At 33.1% G+C, this 17,983-nt stretch overlaps 3 protein-coding genes across 3 annotated transcripts; all 3 read right to left on the minus strand.

Moving 5' to 3' along the window:
- Positions 1–2,125: 2,125 nt before the first annotated feature.
- Positions 2,126–5,044, minus strand: LOC21392552 (18S rRNA (guanine-N(7))-methyltransferase RID2). Its single transcript, XM_010112418.2, has 8 exons — positions 4,803–5,044; positions 4,596–4,679; positions 4,402–4,457; positions 3,506–3,562; positions 3,215–3,264; positions 2,955–3,107; positions 2,743–2,869; positions 2,126–2,618 (listed from the first exon to the last, which is right to left on the minus strand). The coding sequence occupies exons 1-8, from the start codon at positions 4,975–4,977 to the stop codon at positions 2,454–2,456; spliced, it is 867 nt and encodes a 288-aa protein (XP_010110720.1). The 5' UTR covers positions 4,978–5,044; the 3' UTR covers positions 2,126–2,453.
- A 2,481-nt stretch (positions 5,045–7,525) lies between these two features.
- On the minus strand, positions 7,526–12,196 carry LOC21392553 (2-methoxy-6-polyprenyl-1,4-benzoquinol methylase, mitochondrial). Its single transcript, XM_010112419.2, has 8 exons — positions 11,871–12,196; positions 11,377–11,503; positions 11,194–11,255; positions 10,097–10,255; positions 9,836–9,980; positions 8,716–8,787; positions 8,492–8,600; positions 7,526–7,724 (listed from the first exon to the last, which is right to left on the minus strand). The coding sequence occupies exons 1-8, from the start codon at positions 11,965–11,967 to the stop codon at positions 7,623–7,625; spliced, it is 873 nt and encodes a 290-aa protein (XP_010110721.2). The 5' UTR covers positions 11,968–12,196; the 3' UTR covers positions 7,526–7,622.
- Positions 12,197–13,947: 1,751 nt separating this feature from the next.
- On the minus strand, positions 13,948–15,348 carry LOC21392554 (60S acidic ribosomal protein P3-2). Its single transcript, XM_010112420.2, has 2 exons — positions 15,038–15,348; positions 13,948–14,396 (listed from the first exon to the last, which is right to left on the minus strand). The coding sequence occupies exons 1-2, from the start codon at positions 15,233–15,235 to the stop codon at positions 14,229–14,231; spliced, it is 366 nt and encodes a 121-aa protein (XP_010110722.1). The 5' UTR covers positions 15,236–15,348; the 3' UTR covers positions 13,948–14,228.
- Positions 15,349–17,983: the final 2,635 nt, after the last annotated feature.

Genomic DNA, 17,983 nt, shown 5'->3' on the forward strand with positions numbered 1-17,983 from the left:
AAGAATAATAAGATTACGTATTAATGATTAGGGTAATATGCACAAATGACCTTTTTAAAAAGTGACAGTTTAGTCCCAACCTTTTTTTTTAACAAAACGACCCCAACCTATTTAAAAAGGTACAATCTCATCCTTTCCGTCAATTGCCATCCAAAAGGTAACGGTACAGTGCACGTGAGAACTCACGTGGCCCATGTTGTTGGAAAGACGAAAATGCCCTTAATTACAGTTATGTTATTCAAATTTTTTTTAGAGAGAAGTTTCTGGAATAACTTCTACTACTCACCCATTCGGTTCATCTTCTTCATTTGGAGAGTGATTTAGGGTTTTAGACAAATTTTAGGGATAGCGTTTTCGAGGGTGTTGAATGCGTGGGACACTTCTGATTCCAGACCTCTTCAATCGGCGACGGCGACGGCGAAAGGGAAAGTCTGAATTTAGGTCTAAGATGGTAGTTCGGCGGAAAAAAGGAGAAAAGCCACCTATTTTTCGTAAGTTTCTTAATTTCTCAACCGGAATTTTATTCATATTTCTTGGTAAAATGAATAACCTAAATGAGACCTTTTTTGGGGATTTTTTTTTTTTAGGGAAGTGATGTTAGTGTATACGGTTTAGTTTGGGCATTTTTTTTAAGGATATATTGTTTCTGCAATATTATTATTTGGGGTTGATTCAGTGCTAGTTGTGAGTATGATTCCGCGATCCATTGCAGCCCAGCAGCCCCAAATCAAAGAAAAAATTTCACAAACCCTAACTTGTTATGTATAAATCAACCTCAATTCTTCCAAGATGTGTTTTTATACATATACCCCAACAACATGGGTAACGTGGGTTCTCACGTTCACTGTAGTGTTACCTTTTAGACGGCAATTGACGAAAATGATAAAATTGTACCTTTTTAAATAGATTGGGGGTCGTTTTATCAAAAAAAAAATTAGGGACCAAACTGTCACCTTTTAAAAATATTAGAGAACACTTGTACAAATTACCCTAAAACATTACTATAATGATTTTCATGTTTTATGCTGTGTAAACTGATTTTCTAAATAGCAAACACAGCGCATTTGCACACGCAAAACATCAACAAATATTCAAATATTCAAATATCCAAAATAATAATTATAAAAGAGCACAAATTATAGCCTAGCGTACTTTTTTTTTTTAAAAGGAAAAAACACCCATTACAGCTGCTACAGTAAATAAAGTTGTAACCTTTGAAACTTTTCCACTTCATCACAACCTTTTAATTTCAACATCCTAAACTTAGCCCGTTTAGTTCACTTATTTGAGTTTTTAATTTGAGTTGAGATGTGATTTTATGTGAGAATTTTTTACTGTATTAAAAAAGTTAGATGTGACTGTTTCTGAGAACTTTTTACTGTAACAAAACTCAAATTCTAAACTCGAATTAGTGAAGTGAACGAAACCTTAATTCTTCATCTCTTTCTACAAAAGAAATATATAGTCGTCAACTCTGAATTTCAGACTCCAATTTTTTATTTATTCACCACTTTGATCAAACCTCTTCGACTATTGAGGCAAAATTTCACAGGAACCTAGTTCTCTTCAACATTGCTCTTGCTACGCCCATGACTAGCAAGCTAAGCTCAAATCGTTTCGACTTCATCGAGCTGCTTGCTGCCATTAAACGAGAGAAACGGGGAGAAGATGCCCAAAAATGACCACTAGGTCTTATTCATTTTACTAATTTGAGTTTTCAGTGTTAAGTTTTTACAGTAAAAAGTCTTAAAAAATGTCACATCTAATTTTTTTTTTTTACTACAATAAAAAGCTCCCAAAAAATGTCACATCTCAACTCGAATTGAAAACTCAAATCTGCGAAGTGAACGAGACCTAAGGCCTCGTTTATTTTACCGATTTGAATTTTCAGCTTTAGGTTTATACAGTAAAAAACTCAGAAAATATCACATCTAACTTTTTTTGCTACAGTAAAAAGCTCTCATAAAATGTCACAAATTAAAAACTCGAATCTGCAAAGTGAACGGGTCTTAAATCTCCACATTTTCTGAGTTTTGAGTGAGGGAAAAAAATAGCCTTTTCAGGAGTTGTACGCTTCCAACATGATAGGTTGCATTTCCGAAGTTAACAGGATACGGTTTCAAAGTTCGAGGGAAACAGATACTATAAGAGAATTCCGGGGGGGGGGCAAGTCATCACAGTGATGAAAGTTCTAGGGAGAACTTTAAAGAATTTAGCGTACAGAATACTATGAAGCGGCGTCGAAGATGATGAAACTCTATGCCTTGTATAGTATTGTCAAAACCAATTAGCCAATCCTTGGAAAGGCCAACTATTATCAAGTCTCTTTTGTCAAAAATTTTCCCAAAATAAAACAAATAATAAATCTCACATTGGTCCTCTTAAACCTCCAAATATGGTTGGAGGGTTAAAAGGAACTAAAAGCACAACCAACACACAAGCAACGATGCCTTTCAAAATCGAGCCTTTCGTTTTCTGCCAGTGTACTTTGTATCCGGAGGTACGACATTTCCTCTTCTTCTCATCTGTTCCTTCTTCTTCATAATCCATTCTCTTCCCTTGCCTTTTTTAGTTATTCTCTGCTTTTTCCTTGGTCTGTGCCTGTCAGAAACGCAAACCTGTATGACAAGATACAAACAACATTTAGTCCTCTCACCTTTCGGGTTGAAATCAGCCTTTGTCGAATGAAATTACGTTTGAGAGAGGACAAGAAGAAATATTTGTGTCCATGAAAAAACTTACCGTCTTATTTTCTTCATCTTCGTTAACGTCATCATCGGAACAACTCCCACCATCTTCGTCTTGCGCCTTTGAAACAGGTGCAGATGGACCACAAGTGAGAACAAGGTATTCCTTTCTTTTCTTGGAACTAAGAGAAATTTCCTGAAGTTAGTAAGGCAAATCAAAAGCTTCCGTAAATATCATGGATTCTTTTGATCGATTTCATGCATTACCTGTGGGGGAAATCGACAACCACACCACCGGAAAATCCAGCTTGCATTGCCATACGCAAAATCAATTCACGCTGATCTAGATTTTCGGGATACACTTGAAATACTGCTCTTGCTCCCCTTGCTAAGCATCTGTACAACGATCCGAAAAAAGCCCTGAAAAGAAATTCAGCACAGAGAAAAAAATAATGTTCAAACCAAAAAATGACGAAAGAGAAGAAAAAGGAGTACTTGCATTACAATCTTAAGTGCGCTGGTCATACTTTAATCTTAGTCGCGGCTCATGTGAGGATTTATCAGCATTGCATAACCACTGCATTTTCCATATCCAAAAATAAAGAGTGTAAGATTATTGCATTGAAGTAGCTAAACTAACAAGGCAATACTGAACAAGAAAAAACGATTGAAGTAGCTAAACTAATAGGAGAATGCAACAAGACAGCAATTCACATTTTACAAGAGAAATTCTGGAGCGCTAATGACTAACTCATCTCATATAAAAAGAAATGGTAAGAATGTTCAAGTTTAGAGCAGTGAAGCCAAAGAAAGCAAACCTGAACAGCCGAGATACTTATGGCTCCATCAATAACACCAGGACGAAGCCCTAATCCCTGAAACAAGAAACAAATTTGTCATCTTCTATCAATTCAACTTGGTAACGACACAATTCAATAGTTGAATTGCATGAATGATCTATCTTTTAACTAGCGTCACAATACTTTATAACCCAGAGGTCCCATACACCCAAAACCGCTTAGCACGTTCGAGTTCAAAACTTGCCAAACTTACAATCTCTCAAAAGCAAGACTAAACCGAACTTCTAGCACATGTTTACTTATCATGAATGGAAAAGGAAGAACAGAAAGAATTATTTCCCTTTCCCACCTACTGTTCATTTTAACAAAATCAAGAATGCTAATTTGGCGGGGACCACGTGATGTAGAAAATGATAAAAAGAGAAGCCCAATCCTAAGCTACCCTTGATCTTCTATTCCTTTGCATTGAAATAAATCACAAAATTACTTTTGGAACCTTATTAGACTTTTAACCAAGAGCTGTTAAATGCACAAGGACATTTCATACTTAAAACTATTAGGATTAAATCCTTTCTTATTTGCAGCTTCCAACGGTAGCGTATGGCGCATGTTTCTGAAATTATATTCGGTCAAAATTACATCAAAACGAGAAAGCATACAAAACTGACAGAACTTGATACAATTACGGTTCAAAACAGAGCCCTTTTCATACTCTACCACAAAAATGTCGTTCTTATTTCTTACATCTTCCATTCCAAACCCCTTCCTTTTTCACATTACAATTTAGTAGCCACAAATCCTGAACTCTAAAGGTAACAAATAATAATTTTTCTCATAATAAAGTTGAAATCCATGTAGAATAACAAGGAAAATCTCAAGTGAAAAACACAAATAGCTCAATCTAAGAAGCTTACCTGACCCATGTCGCCAAGTAAAAGATCACCTTCAACCTCCCTCTCCAACGCAACATCTACAATTCAGAACACAATATATATATATATATATGTATATGTATGTATATACACAAACATATATATAATTAGATTAAAAAATTTAAAAACAAAGAGAAAAACTACATATTAAAATAACAATTACATGATTCACATACTAAGCATTGAAGCCGAAATATCCAAACCAATCCATTCGTGACCATTTTCCGACAAAGTCTCCCCACTAAGCCCCGACCCACAACCTGTATTTCAACAATTCCAAAAAAAAATAATAATAATAATAAATTGAGCTTTCGAAATCAAAATCGAAACTTTAACAACTCGAAAATACACAAATCTTTGAGAAATCCGATGAATTTATTTACCAATGTCGAGAAGCAACCTAGGGACGCCATCGTCGGGCAAAGCGAGAAGCTCGAGGGCTCTCTCAGTGAGCTCCGACTGGATTTTGACGATGCGAGAAGACGACGTGTACTTCCGAGCCTCCTCGTCGTCGTAGAATATCTCCGGCGGCGCCTTAAGCTCCGGCCGAGACGACATGTCGTATTGCTTAACCAGAGGCGAGAGAGAGAGAGTATTGGAGAGAGAACAGAACCTCTCTTGCTTAAACCCTAAAAGCTATGAGTACGCACCCTTCTACTTTGAGAAATTTTGGGCTTCTGCCCTACTTAGTCCCTTTCTTAGTTTTATGCCCTTGATTTTTGTAATAGAAATAGAATTGTTCCCTTTTTAATTTGATTTTATTTTTAAAGGAACTTTGTATTTTGATTTCAGGATCGTATTCTTTTGTAACCCTGCGCTAAAGCTATATTGAGAATTATGACATATATTGTAACCTTAAATTTAAGAAATTAAAAAAAAAAATTTAGAATTGACTTTGAAATTTAATGTGAAATCAATAATATTGACCTCTTTGTTCAGCATTATCCTTTTTGTTTAAGTTTTAAGTGTATTTTGAAGATGCGAGAAGACGACGTGTACTTCTGAGCCTCCTCGTTGTCGTAGAATATCTCCGGTGGCGCCTTAAGCTCTGGCCAAGATGACATGTTGTATTGCTTCACCAGAGGAGAGAGAGAGAGAGGAGAGAGAGAGAGAACAGAACCCTCTCTGGCTTAAACCCTAAAAGCTATGAGTACGCACCCTTCTACTTTGAGAAAATAGGGCTTCTGCCCTACTTAGTCCCTTTCTTAGTTTTATGCCCTTGATTTTTGCAATAGAAATAGAATTGTGCCCTTTTTAATTTGATTTTTTTTTTTAAAGGAACTTTGTATTTTGATTTCAGGATCATATTCTTTTGTAACCCTGCGCTAAAGCTATATTGAGAATTATGACATATATTGTACCCTTAAATTTAAGAAATTAAAAAAAAAATTCTAGAATTGACCTTGAAATTTAATGTGAAATCAATAATATTGACCTCTTTATTCAGCATTATCCTTTTTGTTTAAGTTGTTTAAGTTGATTTATTTTAATATAAAGACGCAGTTATAAGTAGGTCAATAAAAAAGTGAAAATTTCCCTTTAAAAAAAAGATGAAAATTTTAAAGGGGTTAGGTTTGCATTTTTCCCAATCTAAATTTAAATTTTGGATTAAGTTGCCATTTGACAACTTTAATGGCATTTTGCACCTTTGACAACACAACAAACATAAGTTTTCGCACATAAAACTATGTAAATTGTTTTGATATTTTTGTGGTTCAATGTTTAAATTTGTTACCTCAAAACGTAGAATTAGTTTTTTTTAGTTTATATACATACATATATATATATATATATTGCCTGTTTGGCTACACATTTATGATAATTTTAAAAGATAACATCATTTAAGTTATAAACGTAAGGTTTAACCGGGCCGGGCTAAGGTTTCAAACTCAAAAGCTTTTTTAATTGGAAGAAAGAGAGAAATAGGTCAAGACTTGAGATAAATTAAAATTAATAGGCCAATAATTTACATAAGTTAATAAATAGGCCAAATTACTGTTTTCGTCCATAATTTATCTGGTTATGAACCAGAACTTGACAAGTTATTGTCCATAACTTATCTGGTTATGAACCTTAACTTGACAAGTTATGGCTTATTAATTTCTATAACTAAAAATTGGCCTATATACTTTCTTAAGCTTTTCATATTGGCATATTTTCTACTATTTCCCTTTTTAATTTTTTTTTAACGGAAATTGTAGAAAATAAGCCAATATGAAAAGCTTAAGAAAGTATATAGGCCAATTTTTAGTTATAGAAATTAATAAGCCATAACTTGTCAAGTTATGGTTCATAACCAGATAAGTTATGGACAAACTTGTCAAGTTATGGTTTATAGTCAAACAAGTTATGGACAAAAACCGTGAATTATGGACAATAACTTGTAAGTTATGGTTCATAACTAGACAAGTTATGAACAAAAACAATAATTTAGCCTATTTATTAATTTATGTAAACTATTAGCCTATTAATTTTAATTCATCTCAAGCCTTGGCCTATTTTCCTCTTTCTCCCTTTTTTTAAACACCTTATAAAATTTTAGACGGGCCAGCTAAGCCCATCAGACTTTAAGGTCAAATTGGACTGACCCTCTACCTTTTAGAGCCAAGCCGGACGAGCCGAACATTCACCTATGTTGTAAAAACTAAAGAGATGTTTAGTTCATGGATTAGAATCATGAAATTAGAACCATTTTCGATTTACGTGTATTTTTTGTGAGAGAAAACACTGTAGCGAACCATGAACCATGATTCGAATCGGAGTATGAATCTCCCAACCAAACAACCCCTAATAATTGACCAAAAAATTGTAGATTTAGTATAAAATTGAAATTCACATATAAACTAGACAACATCCAAATCCAACATGCATGGGAAGAGGAAAACATAAAATGCTACACATTTCTTTGGTACAATATGGTCTCTTTATATGGCTTAGCGAAAGATTTCATAAACGATACATAACAACGAAGCATGGAACATGTTTGACACCTTTTTTATTTTAATCAACCAAAAGAAACAAATTTGGACCTACTCTAATATTTGGAATAGGAAATTGGGAATTGAAGCCATGCAAGAAAAACTTAAAACTCAATATCCAGAAAAACTTAAAACTCAATATCCAGAAAAACTTAAAACTCAATATCCCAAAATTGTGTAACGTACATTCTGTTGACATGTTTTGACCCAATTTTCACCATCCAGCTATAGTTTTAAGCCTGAATGGATTGCAACCACTCCTCCAACAAGATTTTCATACTCTACTTTCTGAAATCCCGCATCCGCTATCATCGACGCAAAGGTCTCCTGCATTCATCAATTACAAAGTTGATACAACAAAACATAATTAGGAGCAATGCAGAGACAGAAAATTAAAATATACATTAATTTTAAAAATATATATATATATAAGAGAAATATCAATTACACCATCAGGTTTTAAGCAACAGGAAAGAAAAAAAAAACTTAAGAAATCGGTAATAGGGCTCAGTGAAAAGTTTTTCAATAAGGTTTAAAAACTGTAATCCTCGTTCATATATATGACTCGAGCAGTCGTAAAATGCATCGAAGCTCCAAATGGATCTCTAGATTATCTTAATGCTTTGAAGCCCAGATACTATTCTACCAAGAGATTTCATCTACAAGAAAGGAAAATAACGGTCTTTTACCAACAGATACAGGTAGTTGGAAATCAAAGAACTATATATTAGTCTAGTATTCCAATGTCAGTTGTGGAGTGGCTAAAAAGAATGAGCCACCAATGCATCTATCGTAGACAATGTACTTTTTATACACTAACATTGAAAACATCAGATGTTGCTCCTATATGTTAGCTTGTCTACCATAGTTTCCGAACATGTCTGCTCTTGATGGGAAAGCGCAGAGCAAATAAGACAGTGTCCACTTTGTCGCTCAAAAGGTTTCAAAGTTTTATTTATTCTTTTAGAGAGGAAAAATGTGTCCTCAAAGCTTTGCTGTATAGTTACTTCAGCAAAGCCTGTTACCAGAATCCTTCAACCAAAACGCAATTAATGTAATAATAGATTGCATAAGTATGGAGGAAGAACTAAAACCTGAGGGGGGAAACGGCGGATGCTCTCAACTAAGTACTGATATGATTCCCGATCACCCGCAACTAGCTCTCCTACGGCAGGAATTATTGAGAATGAATAATAATCATACCTGTAAGACAATTAATAATCAATGATTGTCGGTCACACTTAATTAGAACAAAGCTAAGACTCTAAATAGTGTAAACTTCAACTTTCTCCAAGCTAAACGAATAAAGAATACTTACAAGTCCTTAAACACCGGAATGTCCACATGACTCAACTCAAGACAAAGGAACCTTCCACCACGTTTTAGCACCCTATAAAAGAATCATATATTAAAGGTTAACATCATAAATACGTCAGGTAAAAAGCTTCAACAACAAAATGTCAAGGATACTTGCAATTCCTTGAATACGGGGATGCCTCTAAAGCCTTGTGAGAAAATAAATAAACAAACTGGAAGACTTTCAGTTGCTTGATCCAGCAAAAGATATTGCTTCAAACCCACTTGAACATAGAAAATGTTGCAAAATTCTTTATGCTACATTTGGCTAACGGCTTACCTGATTATAAGAGCAAGAGATCAGTTTGGGATGGACAAATTATATCATCTGAAATGTTTCGTGCGTAAATAAAATAAAAACTCTTGAATTAACTTCTTTTTTCTTTTCCTTTTTCTATTTTCGTTTACTTTTGTTCGCTCAATAGTTTCCAGGATCTAGATACTACATAATTTTACAATCTTGCTTCTGAAACCAGGACGATAGTACTATTAGTACATCAGACATGACGAGAAAGAAGCGCATTTCACGAATTTCCCAGCAGGAAATCCATGACCACCAGAGGTATTCCTAACTAGTAAATATCTAAATCCACATGTAATGCAAAACATAGAAAACAACAAAAAGCTTTATCAGTTAACATGCAGAAGAAATAGCAATAAAAGGACAACAATATGATAAGACATGTAACCTATAGGTCACGTAGAATGTGTCAGAATTTTGGAGATGGTGAGAGATTAGACATGGGCCTCTTCTCATACATTTTCAAAGTACTAAAATGACAATCGAGCAGTGTTACATTACAGCAATGGAATAAGAGCTGATGCAAATTGACTTCATATTTGATCTGCCCTTGGTGTTTTTTTTTTTCCTTGAATATAATTAATAAATAAATCTTTTTCTCACAGTCTTGCTCAGAAATGTTTCATATTTTGCCTTGAGATTTAAATTCTTTTCCATTCCAAATTATGACAGATACATGAGATATAACTGTTTCGCACCTATCGAGCGCACAAAGCCAGCATGCTTAAGATGAATCTGCCCACTATTTATGATTAAAACATGCCACGAGTCAAGAATTCACCTATAGGCTTCAGCAAGTGCTTTCTCTATATGTGTAACATTCCTTATCCCAAATGCAATAGTGTAACCATCCATTGAATTGTTATCAAAAGTCAAGGCCTCTGCATCTCCCTCCACCCATATAAGTGACTGGTTTTCTCCAAGACCTATCAACGTTAACACACAATTTCATTTCTAATAACAAAGGATGAAATGAAATAAAACAATATCTTGCCAACATATAGGAAGAATAACCATTCAAATTGAGATTTTTGAACATTACCTCTTTCCATGGCTCGTTTTTTACCTACATTCAACATGTTAGGGTTGATATCACAAACATATATCTGAGTCTCTTCTTGTAAACCGTCTTCACTAACATCTTGCAATGCTCTACGCCTAGTGCTGTTGATTGATTCTAGAATCCTGAAAGCGACATCACCTAGAAAGCAGAAAATAGAAAGAGTTGAAATTTTACGAGATAGAAATTATAAGTTTGGACTAGAACATAAATTTTTAAATGACAATGTACTGCGGTCACATCAAAGCAACTCATTTCATTCCCCGCGTAGGGAAGATATTATCAGGCATACAGGCATCAGCTATGTTCAACTAGAAGACCTTCAAACTGAAGAATGAACATTAAACAGAATACATCAACAAGTTACAATAATCTGGACCTAAGAGCATTATTACTTACTAGCATGCTAAGATATGTACATATATCATCAAATTTGAATATTTATTTATTTGATAGTTGATGACTAAAGATTACATTCTACAAAATATCTATTTGTTTGTCTAATTTTGCCTCGGTCTTTATCATAATAAATTCTTTCTTCATCCATAAACTTAAGTTCTCTCTATATATAAGAAAAGAAGAATAACATAAAGAAAAAAAAAATCAAAATAATAATTGAAAGGATTCTATGAACTTAAAAGGACCACAAAACACTTGACCCTTTCCTACAGAACTCCTCATAAACAGCCTTGTCTTCTTATTTTTATCCATTAAAATCGCCCAATTTCCTTTCCCTAAGGCTGTGTTTGGTAACAGGGAAAGAAAGGTATGGAACATGAGTGCAGAAAATGGACAGAAAGGGGAGGACCTTTCTCTTATTGTGTTTGGTACGGATTCGCTCCTCTAATCCCTTTCTATTGTGAGTTTGAAGCCATTCCCTTCTCCTTCCTCTCTATCAAACAACCACGGATCCAAAAATCTTTTCCACTAATACCCTCACCCCTGTCCCTCCTTAGTCCTTTTACTTTTCCCTCCAACCAAACAATCTCTAATGTTTTAATTGTAGTTATTGAAACAATCTCTGATGTCCCTACACAACAAAAACGTGTTGCATCTATGTCGTTATGGTGTACACTGACCTGTCCCACCGGCCACATCAAGATGCTTCATACCAGGAAATGGATTCAGTTCAGAAACCAATCTGAAAATTAGGCACATAAAGGGGAAAAAAAGAGAGAAAATAGAAATAAGAAATTCAGCTAAACATGGTAAATAAAGAACAATTGTTTTAAAAAAAAAAGGCTCCATTACAAGAGGCTAACCTATCCTTCCATAATCTGTGTAATCCAGCACTCATTAAATCATTCATAAGATCATAGTTTGAAGCAACACTGCTGAACACGTTACCAACCATTTGGCTTTTTTCATCTTCCTTTACTTCTTTAAATCCTGCAGATACAGTGCTATTTGTGAATTATGTATTTATCTAATATTTCAAACAAGATAGTTATAGTTAGAAGTTAAATGGGTTTCTTCTTTTCAACTAGAAAATTAAAAATAATAATAATAATTGTTCAGATAGTGCATAAATTGCACTTTTCAAGTAAATAGGGGAACAAATCTATCTGCATAATGGTTTTGAAGAGAAAATTGCTCATAAGCTACCATCAAATGAAAAAATTCATCATTTTTTAACCCTAATTTTCATGTTTTTCCTCCATGGCCAAAAGTTAGTAAATTAACAAAGAGTCCAGTGAACCAAAATGAATTATAATTGTCGTAACAGAGAAAGAGTGTGAGAGAGAGTTGCACCGACCAAAACTTGTGGCATGGGAATGCAGAGCATTGGCGGAAGAAAACATGGGCAATGGAAGTCTAGAACAAAGCTTCCTCGTCACTGTTCTCAAGGCCATGGCGTCGCCTTCGATCACGACGTTCGAGGCAGCGGGCTGGGACCGGAGGTTTGTCGGCGGCTGGTGTTGGCGACGGCGGAGGGACTGGTGGGGGCTGGTAATGCTCTCTAAAATCAAAACTCAAGTCTAAAGTGACGATGAAACAAGAAAAAGGAGAAAAACTCTCGGAAAATGATGGTTTTCACCGAAACTTTCTGAGATGGGCATTTTGGACATAGAAGCCGGTACGCAATTTATGGTCAGGTCATATTTTTTTTCGGGAGATTTGCAATTACATAAAAATTAAAAAATATATAAATTTAATAATTATAAAACTTAATTTTTTGATACGCTAACTGCTAACTGTATCAGAAAATTTTCTATAAATAAAAAAAAAATGAGAAAAATACTTTTTAAGTGTGTGAATCTAAATTTTTATTCCTTATTCATTAATATTCTTTTTAGTCAAAAACTATATTGAGAACATTTTTGAACTTTTTGTAAAATATTTACTCATATGGCTTAAGTGGGTACTAGATTGGTTTGATAAATGTATATTTTTTCGTATTTCTGTTGAACATTGTTCATTCGTGTGTGTAACGCTCATGTACTTACTTACGTGTAAAATTTAAATATTGTAATCCAGCGTATATTATTTTGAGTATTACAATTAAACAAATTGAATGTTGCATCTACAAATGAACGATGTTATATGAAATAAAAAATATATATACTTATCAGATTTTATGGGTGTTTGGACTTAAAGGCTTACCAAAATTTTTAAGCCACCAAAACTTGTAGCATAAACATGAATTAAGGATATTTTTTAGAATTTTTTGTCATATTGAAATACATCATAAGATTTCGAATACTTTTGAAGTATTTCAAATGTAATTTTTTTTTTTTTACAAATAGTCAATCTAATAGTAGTAAATAATTATTGTCATTTTTAGTATAAACATCAGTATTATTAATATAATTATTATTTAATTTTTTTATCTTAAAGTATTTCAAAAATATTTTTATGTTTCAACTCAACTCTAATGAATGTGTTAAGTGTAATTTTTACAAACTTTCTAAAATGATAATGGGCTTCGCCCAATTCATAAAATTAAAAAAAAATTATCTAGTGTTCTCTTTTTTTAAAAATACTAATATTTCTCTCTTTTTTTAAAAATACTAATATTTCTCTCTTTTTCTAAAAATACTAATATTTCTCTCTTTTTCTAAAAATACTAATATTTCTTACATCATTCGTTGATCAAAAATTTTAAAAAAGAGTTTTGTTTATTTTTCATTTCAAGAATTTTTTTTTTTTTTTAAATCTGAATCTATTTTATTGAATTTTTGTCTTCAAGAGTGCGTGCTATAAGCCAGCATCGAAGCTCGTTAATATTACAGTAGCGTTAATCCCATTCATAGTCCGGAACAATAGGCCAAATTGCATTTTTGGTAACCAACTTTCAAAATGTTATTTTAGTCCTAATCTATGAAATTGTTCCAAATTAGACCTCAATTTTAAAACATGGCTCGTTCTTGCTTGAGAACTCAATAACATTGGAATCAATGTTGAACAATGAAGGCGCAATTTTCATCGAATTTACTGTTCTCTCTTTGATTGAAGAGTCGCTGCAAATCAAATTCATTCTTGCTAAACCACTTTAGAAGGTTTGATTTTATAACAGACAAGATTTGCGTAAACTCTCGACTTTCCAATCTCATGCACATTGTAACTTCTGATGATTGATCATGCAAGACAAACCAAGTTGGAATCACAAATTATGTCCCTCGGTTTCAGATGCGAATGCGATACAAATCTTCTGATGATTGTTCCAAATTGCAACATGAAAATGGAATACAAAACAATAAGCCAATTTAGAATAGCAAATTATGCTCTCAGATTCAGCCATTATTGCCCCCGTTCTTTTCCTGGGTTCGAGCGGAAAATGCCAAAATTAAAATTCTTGTGAGAGAAAACACTGTAATAAAAAGATGGAATTGTGAAAAGAATGGGACGTGTTTTCAGGTTCAGCAACCACAGTATCAAACATAGTAGTATATAAGATTTGCTAGTTTAGCATGATGTCATGGCCAAAAAGATAGATGAGTAGAATATTTCAACAATCACTTAGAACACTAAAACAAAGGAAGTAAATTGTCCAACAATATTTGAACTTAACAAAACAAAATTTCTAAAACTCACATATCCATATCTAAATTCTAGTCCAATTCAAGTTGCAAAATGCTCACAGTGCGAAACATATGATAAACAAGTGAGGAGTCTAATCGAAGAGTGAGAATCCCATATCGTCGTCACTCTCTTCCTTCTCTTCCTTCTTCTCCTCGGCTGGAGGAGCTTCAGCAGCGGCTGCTCCCGCGCCTCCAGCAGGAGCCGCGGCAGCACCTCCACCAGCAATGAACCCCCCGCCGCCGCCGCCACCAACAATAACCTGCCCAAACAAATGGGAAAAGGCTTCTTGTTAAGTCAAAAGTCTAGTTACTATCAATCAAATATGAAAATAGCAGTATCAAGTATCAACAAACAATTTGAAGAAAGAATTTGTAGAAATATGTTATCGTTCACTAATATCAATAATAACATTGATCAATGTTAGTATTAATCAAATTCATCAATAAAATTGTCAGCATTCAGTTACGACTTACAATACAAAGTCCCAAGCCAAAAATAAGATTTTACACAAAAATCCGGTCTTTAACAAATTGAGGCCGATTTTCTCTACAAATTTCTGAAAGACAAATCTTCCTCATTCCAATTCTAGATTTTCAATACTTTCTAGCATTATCGATTATCAGATCAAATCAAAACCAATACTTTCTAGTTTAAATCAAAATCATCAGTATTTACTTGCAATAGAAATCCCAAGTATTTCAAAATCTAGGTATTCACCAAATCAACAAATTACTATTATTTGCACTAAAAATTGTCGATTATCAGACTTGAAACACAAATCAAAACCGATAAATTCTGAATTCCACCAACACAGATTAATCTTTTTTCTGGTGAACAACAAAATGCTGAGAGAAAGCAAAACAAAAATGAAAATGGTTGAGATCGGAGAGAGAATCAGACCTGGAAAACGGCGGAGGAAGGGGTGATGAGAGAGAAAGCGGTCTGGACGCCGCCGGAGGAGTCTTGGGAGAGAGCGGATTGGACGAGCTTCCTCTGGAGGTCGTAGGTGGACGCCGCCGAGGCCTCGAGATCGCCCTTGTGCTGCTTCGCGGTCCACTCGCCGCCGGAGCTTCTCAACACGAACGTAAAAACTCCCATATCCGTCTAGATTCTTCTTCTTCTTCTCTGGTATATCGAAACCCTAACCCTAGAAACAACGGCACAGCAGTCTCTCTGGTTTTTCGTTGTGGGCACTGACTAAACTAAATATAGTGAGATGTAAGCAAAACCCTAGTCTATCTCGACTGTTGGTGAAAAGACTGATTTACCCCCAGAGATTTGGACCATGTATTAAGAAAACATTTGGGAATAATAATTCTATATAAGAAAAATATATATATTTGAAAACATCATTATAAACTATATAGTGCCTGCTATATATGTGTAGTTTTAACCATGAGATATTAATTTAGACAGTTGTAATAAATTAAATCATTGATAAAAATATGTATGGTAATTAATGAGAATGAATTTTTATTACTCTACACATTAAATTTCTATATTTAATGAGTATTCATTAGTAGAAACGTAATCATTAAGAACTTTGGTGTTTATATATTTGTTCTTTTTGTAAGCGAGAAATGAGTTTTTTTTTTTTTTTTTTTTTTATGCTCTATCAGGATACCTTGTTATTTTTACTTATTTATCATCATGGATATTGTTATTGTTTAGAAAATAAATCATGTATTTTGAAGTCTTACATTTTGTATTATCATGTTACATTTAATGTACAAATTTATACATTTTCTTACTCAACGCTCCGTTTCAAACTTTAAAGTGCAAAAAATAACCTTGAAAAGAATAAAAAGAAAAAGAAAATAATACTACAAGTTCGTGAAAGAAAGATTTTTTTTTTGAAAGAAAAGTTTAAATTCAGATTATTTGTTTGACTTTTTAAAAAATGTTTCAATTTCTTTTTTTTTTTTTTTTTTTTTTTTTTTGCCTTCTCTTTTTTTTAAGAGTATTTTGTGAGTTCAATCTCACTTGTAGTCTTTATTCGTATTAACAGATGACACATGCTATAATATATGTTAATTTTTTCTAAAAAGAAAATACCGCAAGTAATTATAGAATCTACTATCATGACTATAGATAATTACTAAAAGAATCAAACGTGAAAGTAACATAAAAGAAAATATCATTAATTTTTATATATTTTTTAACTGTGTTAACATAAAAATTTAGGAATGGTCTCTGCTCAAGCACTCCCAAAAACGCCTGTCTGATCAGCCACATGATTTTCAGCAAGATTTTATTTCAACGGCGTTGATTAACTGTTGTTTTTATGTATTTGCTTTTGTTTAACGAGAAAGGTCGCTACTTGTTATAGTCAGGGAATAGCTAATAATAAAATAATAAAAAAATAACTTGGATAAACCTAAAGTTTATTTTTTCCTTCCTCAACACATGTCGTTTTTGTATTTCGTTTTAAGGGTCTCAGCTTTGTTTCTCAATGAATGTGGGTTTTGATTTGGAGCAATTTTTTTTTTTTTTTCAAGAAAAAATAAATAATTTACCTTTGAGAGTGTATAAATTTAGAAATTTACTTTTTATTCTTGATAAATCTTGTTTTAACCATTTAAACTTAAAAATTCAATTTGAATGGTAGCCCAATTAGATTTAAATTGATGTTTGATAGAGAATTAAATGAGAACCATACCATTAACTCCAATTTAAATCCTTAATTTTAGAATTAACCCCTGCCTCTAAATTCAACAATCCTAATGGTTGAAAACAAGAAAAATAATTTACTTTTTACTTTTCTCTCTTCAACTTCAGACTTAAAAATGTCATAATTTCTTCATTTCAATCTTAATTGACATGTTTTTTTTTCCAATATGTTCATAATGAAGAGAGGAACAAATCATCATCTAAATTGCATATAAAATATGTCATTTACAATGATATCTTCTAAGATTTGTTAATGACAGTTTTCAACACTCAATCCAAACACAAATTAGATTTTATTCCCAATTTGAATTACAATTTATTTACGTATTCAAACACGGGTTCGAATCGCAATTTAAATCACCACAATTCGAATTCTACAATTCAACCAAATCATTGCAATTCGAACGACCAACCAAACAAATATATGGTGTTTGGGTTTGTGTGATATGCTACTAGATAGTCGAAATTGAGTCCGGTCTTTTAAAACGAGTTTGAGTAACAACTCCAATTGCGAGTGAGAGGAGTTGGCGTTGCAGAGCTTGTGAGTGCGTCACACTAAAGAAGGTAAAGACCTTTAATACCCATGTAATTTCGCTGCATTTGTTTTTTTTTTTTTTTCCCTGCATTTGGCCAACACATTATGGGTCATTCATGGGTTATTGATGAAGGTGGTAAATTTTGGTGTAGCTATAGAATTTTTATCGGCTGATTTAGGAAAAATAGGGTTGGTTTTGTTTATTGTTGTTGAAATGAAATTGGTATTTGAAGAAGAAAATCGTGATTGCTTTTGAGAAGTCTCTCGAGTAACTCCATTATTAATCAATTAATGTTGTAATCCTGTGTTAATGTCCGGTAGCAGTATATTTAGAACATGCATTAACTTATCCAAACACATAATGGCTTAGTTTGGTAGTGCTGTAGATTTTAGAAAAATTGTTTTTAGTTTTGTTGAAGGAAGAAGCACCTGTTACAAAAAGCAGCTGAGTGTTTGGTAAACTATAATTATAGTAGCTGTGTTGATTCTAAAATTAGCGTAATAACGTTTGGTAAATTATGAGGTTGAATTTCTTTAAATAATTAAAAATTACGACTATATTATATTATTATATAATTACAATATAATATAAATTTATTATTATATTTAATATAATAAAATAATAATTAAAATAATTAAAA

This window comes from Morus notabilis, unplaced genomic scaffold (assembly GCF_000414095.1).
Source record: "Morus notabilis unplaced genomic scaffold, ASM41409v2 Scaffold640, whole genome shotgun sequence".
Classification (NCBI taxonomy): domain Eukaryota; kingdom Viridiplantae; phylum Streptophyta; class Magnoliopsida; order Rosales; family Moraceae; genus Morus; species Morus notabilis.

Bases quoted from the DNA above. Each gene is read 5' to 3' on its own strand.
- LOC21392552 (XM_010112418.2), bottom strand. From the start codon at position 4,977: ATGTCGTCTCGGCCGGAGCTTAAGGCGCCGCCGGAGATATTCTACGAC. The intron at 3,265-3,505 runs GTTTGCTTTCTT...TGGAAAATGCAG, and splicing joins TAAGTATCTCGGCTGTTCAG to TGGTTATGCAATGCTGATAA. The intron at 2,619-2,742 runs GTAAGTTTTTTC...CTTGTCATACAG, and splicing joins AAGATGAAGAAAATAAGACG to GTTTGCGTTTCTGACAGGCA.
- LOC21392553 (XM_010112419.2), bottom strand. From the start codon at position 11,967: ATGGCCTTGAGAACAGTGACGAGGAAGCTTTGTTCTAGACTTCCATTG. The intron at 11,256-11,376 runs GTTAGCCTCTTG...CCTAATTTTCAG, and splicing joins CACAGATTATGGAAGGATAG to ATTGGTTTCTGAACTGAATC. The intron at 7,725-8,491 runs GTTTTAGTTCTT...TGATGAATGCAG, and splicing joins TCCGCCGTTTCCCCCCTCAG to GAGACCTTTGCGTCGATGAT.
- LOC21392554 (XM_010112420.2), bottom strand. From the start codon at position 15,235: ATGGGAGTTTTTACGTTCGTGTTGAGAAGCTCCGGCGGCGAGTGGACC. The intron at 14,397-15,037 runs GTCTGATTCTCT...TTGTTTGGGCAG, and splicing joins CTTCCTCCGCCGTTTTCCAG to GTTATTGTTGGTGGCGGCGG.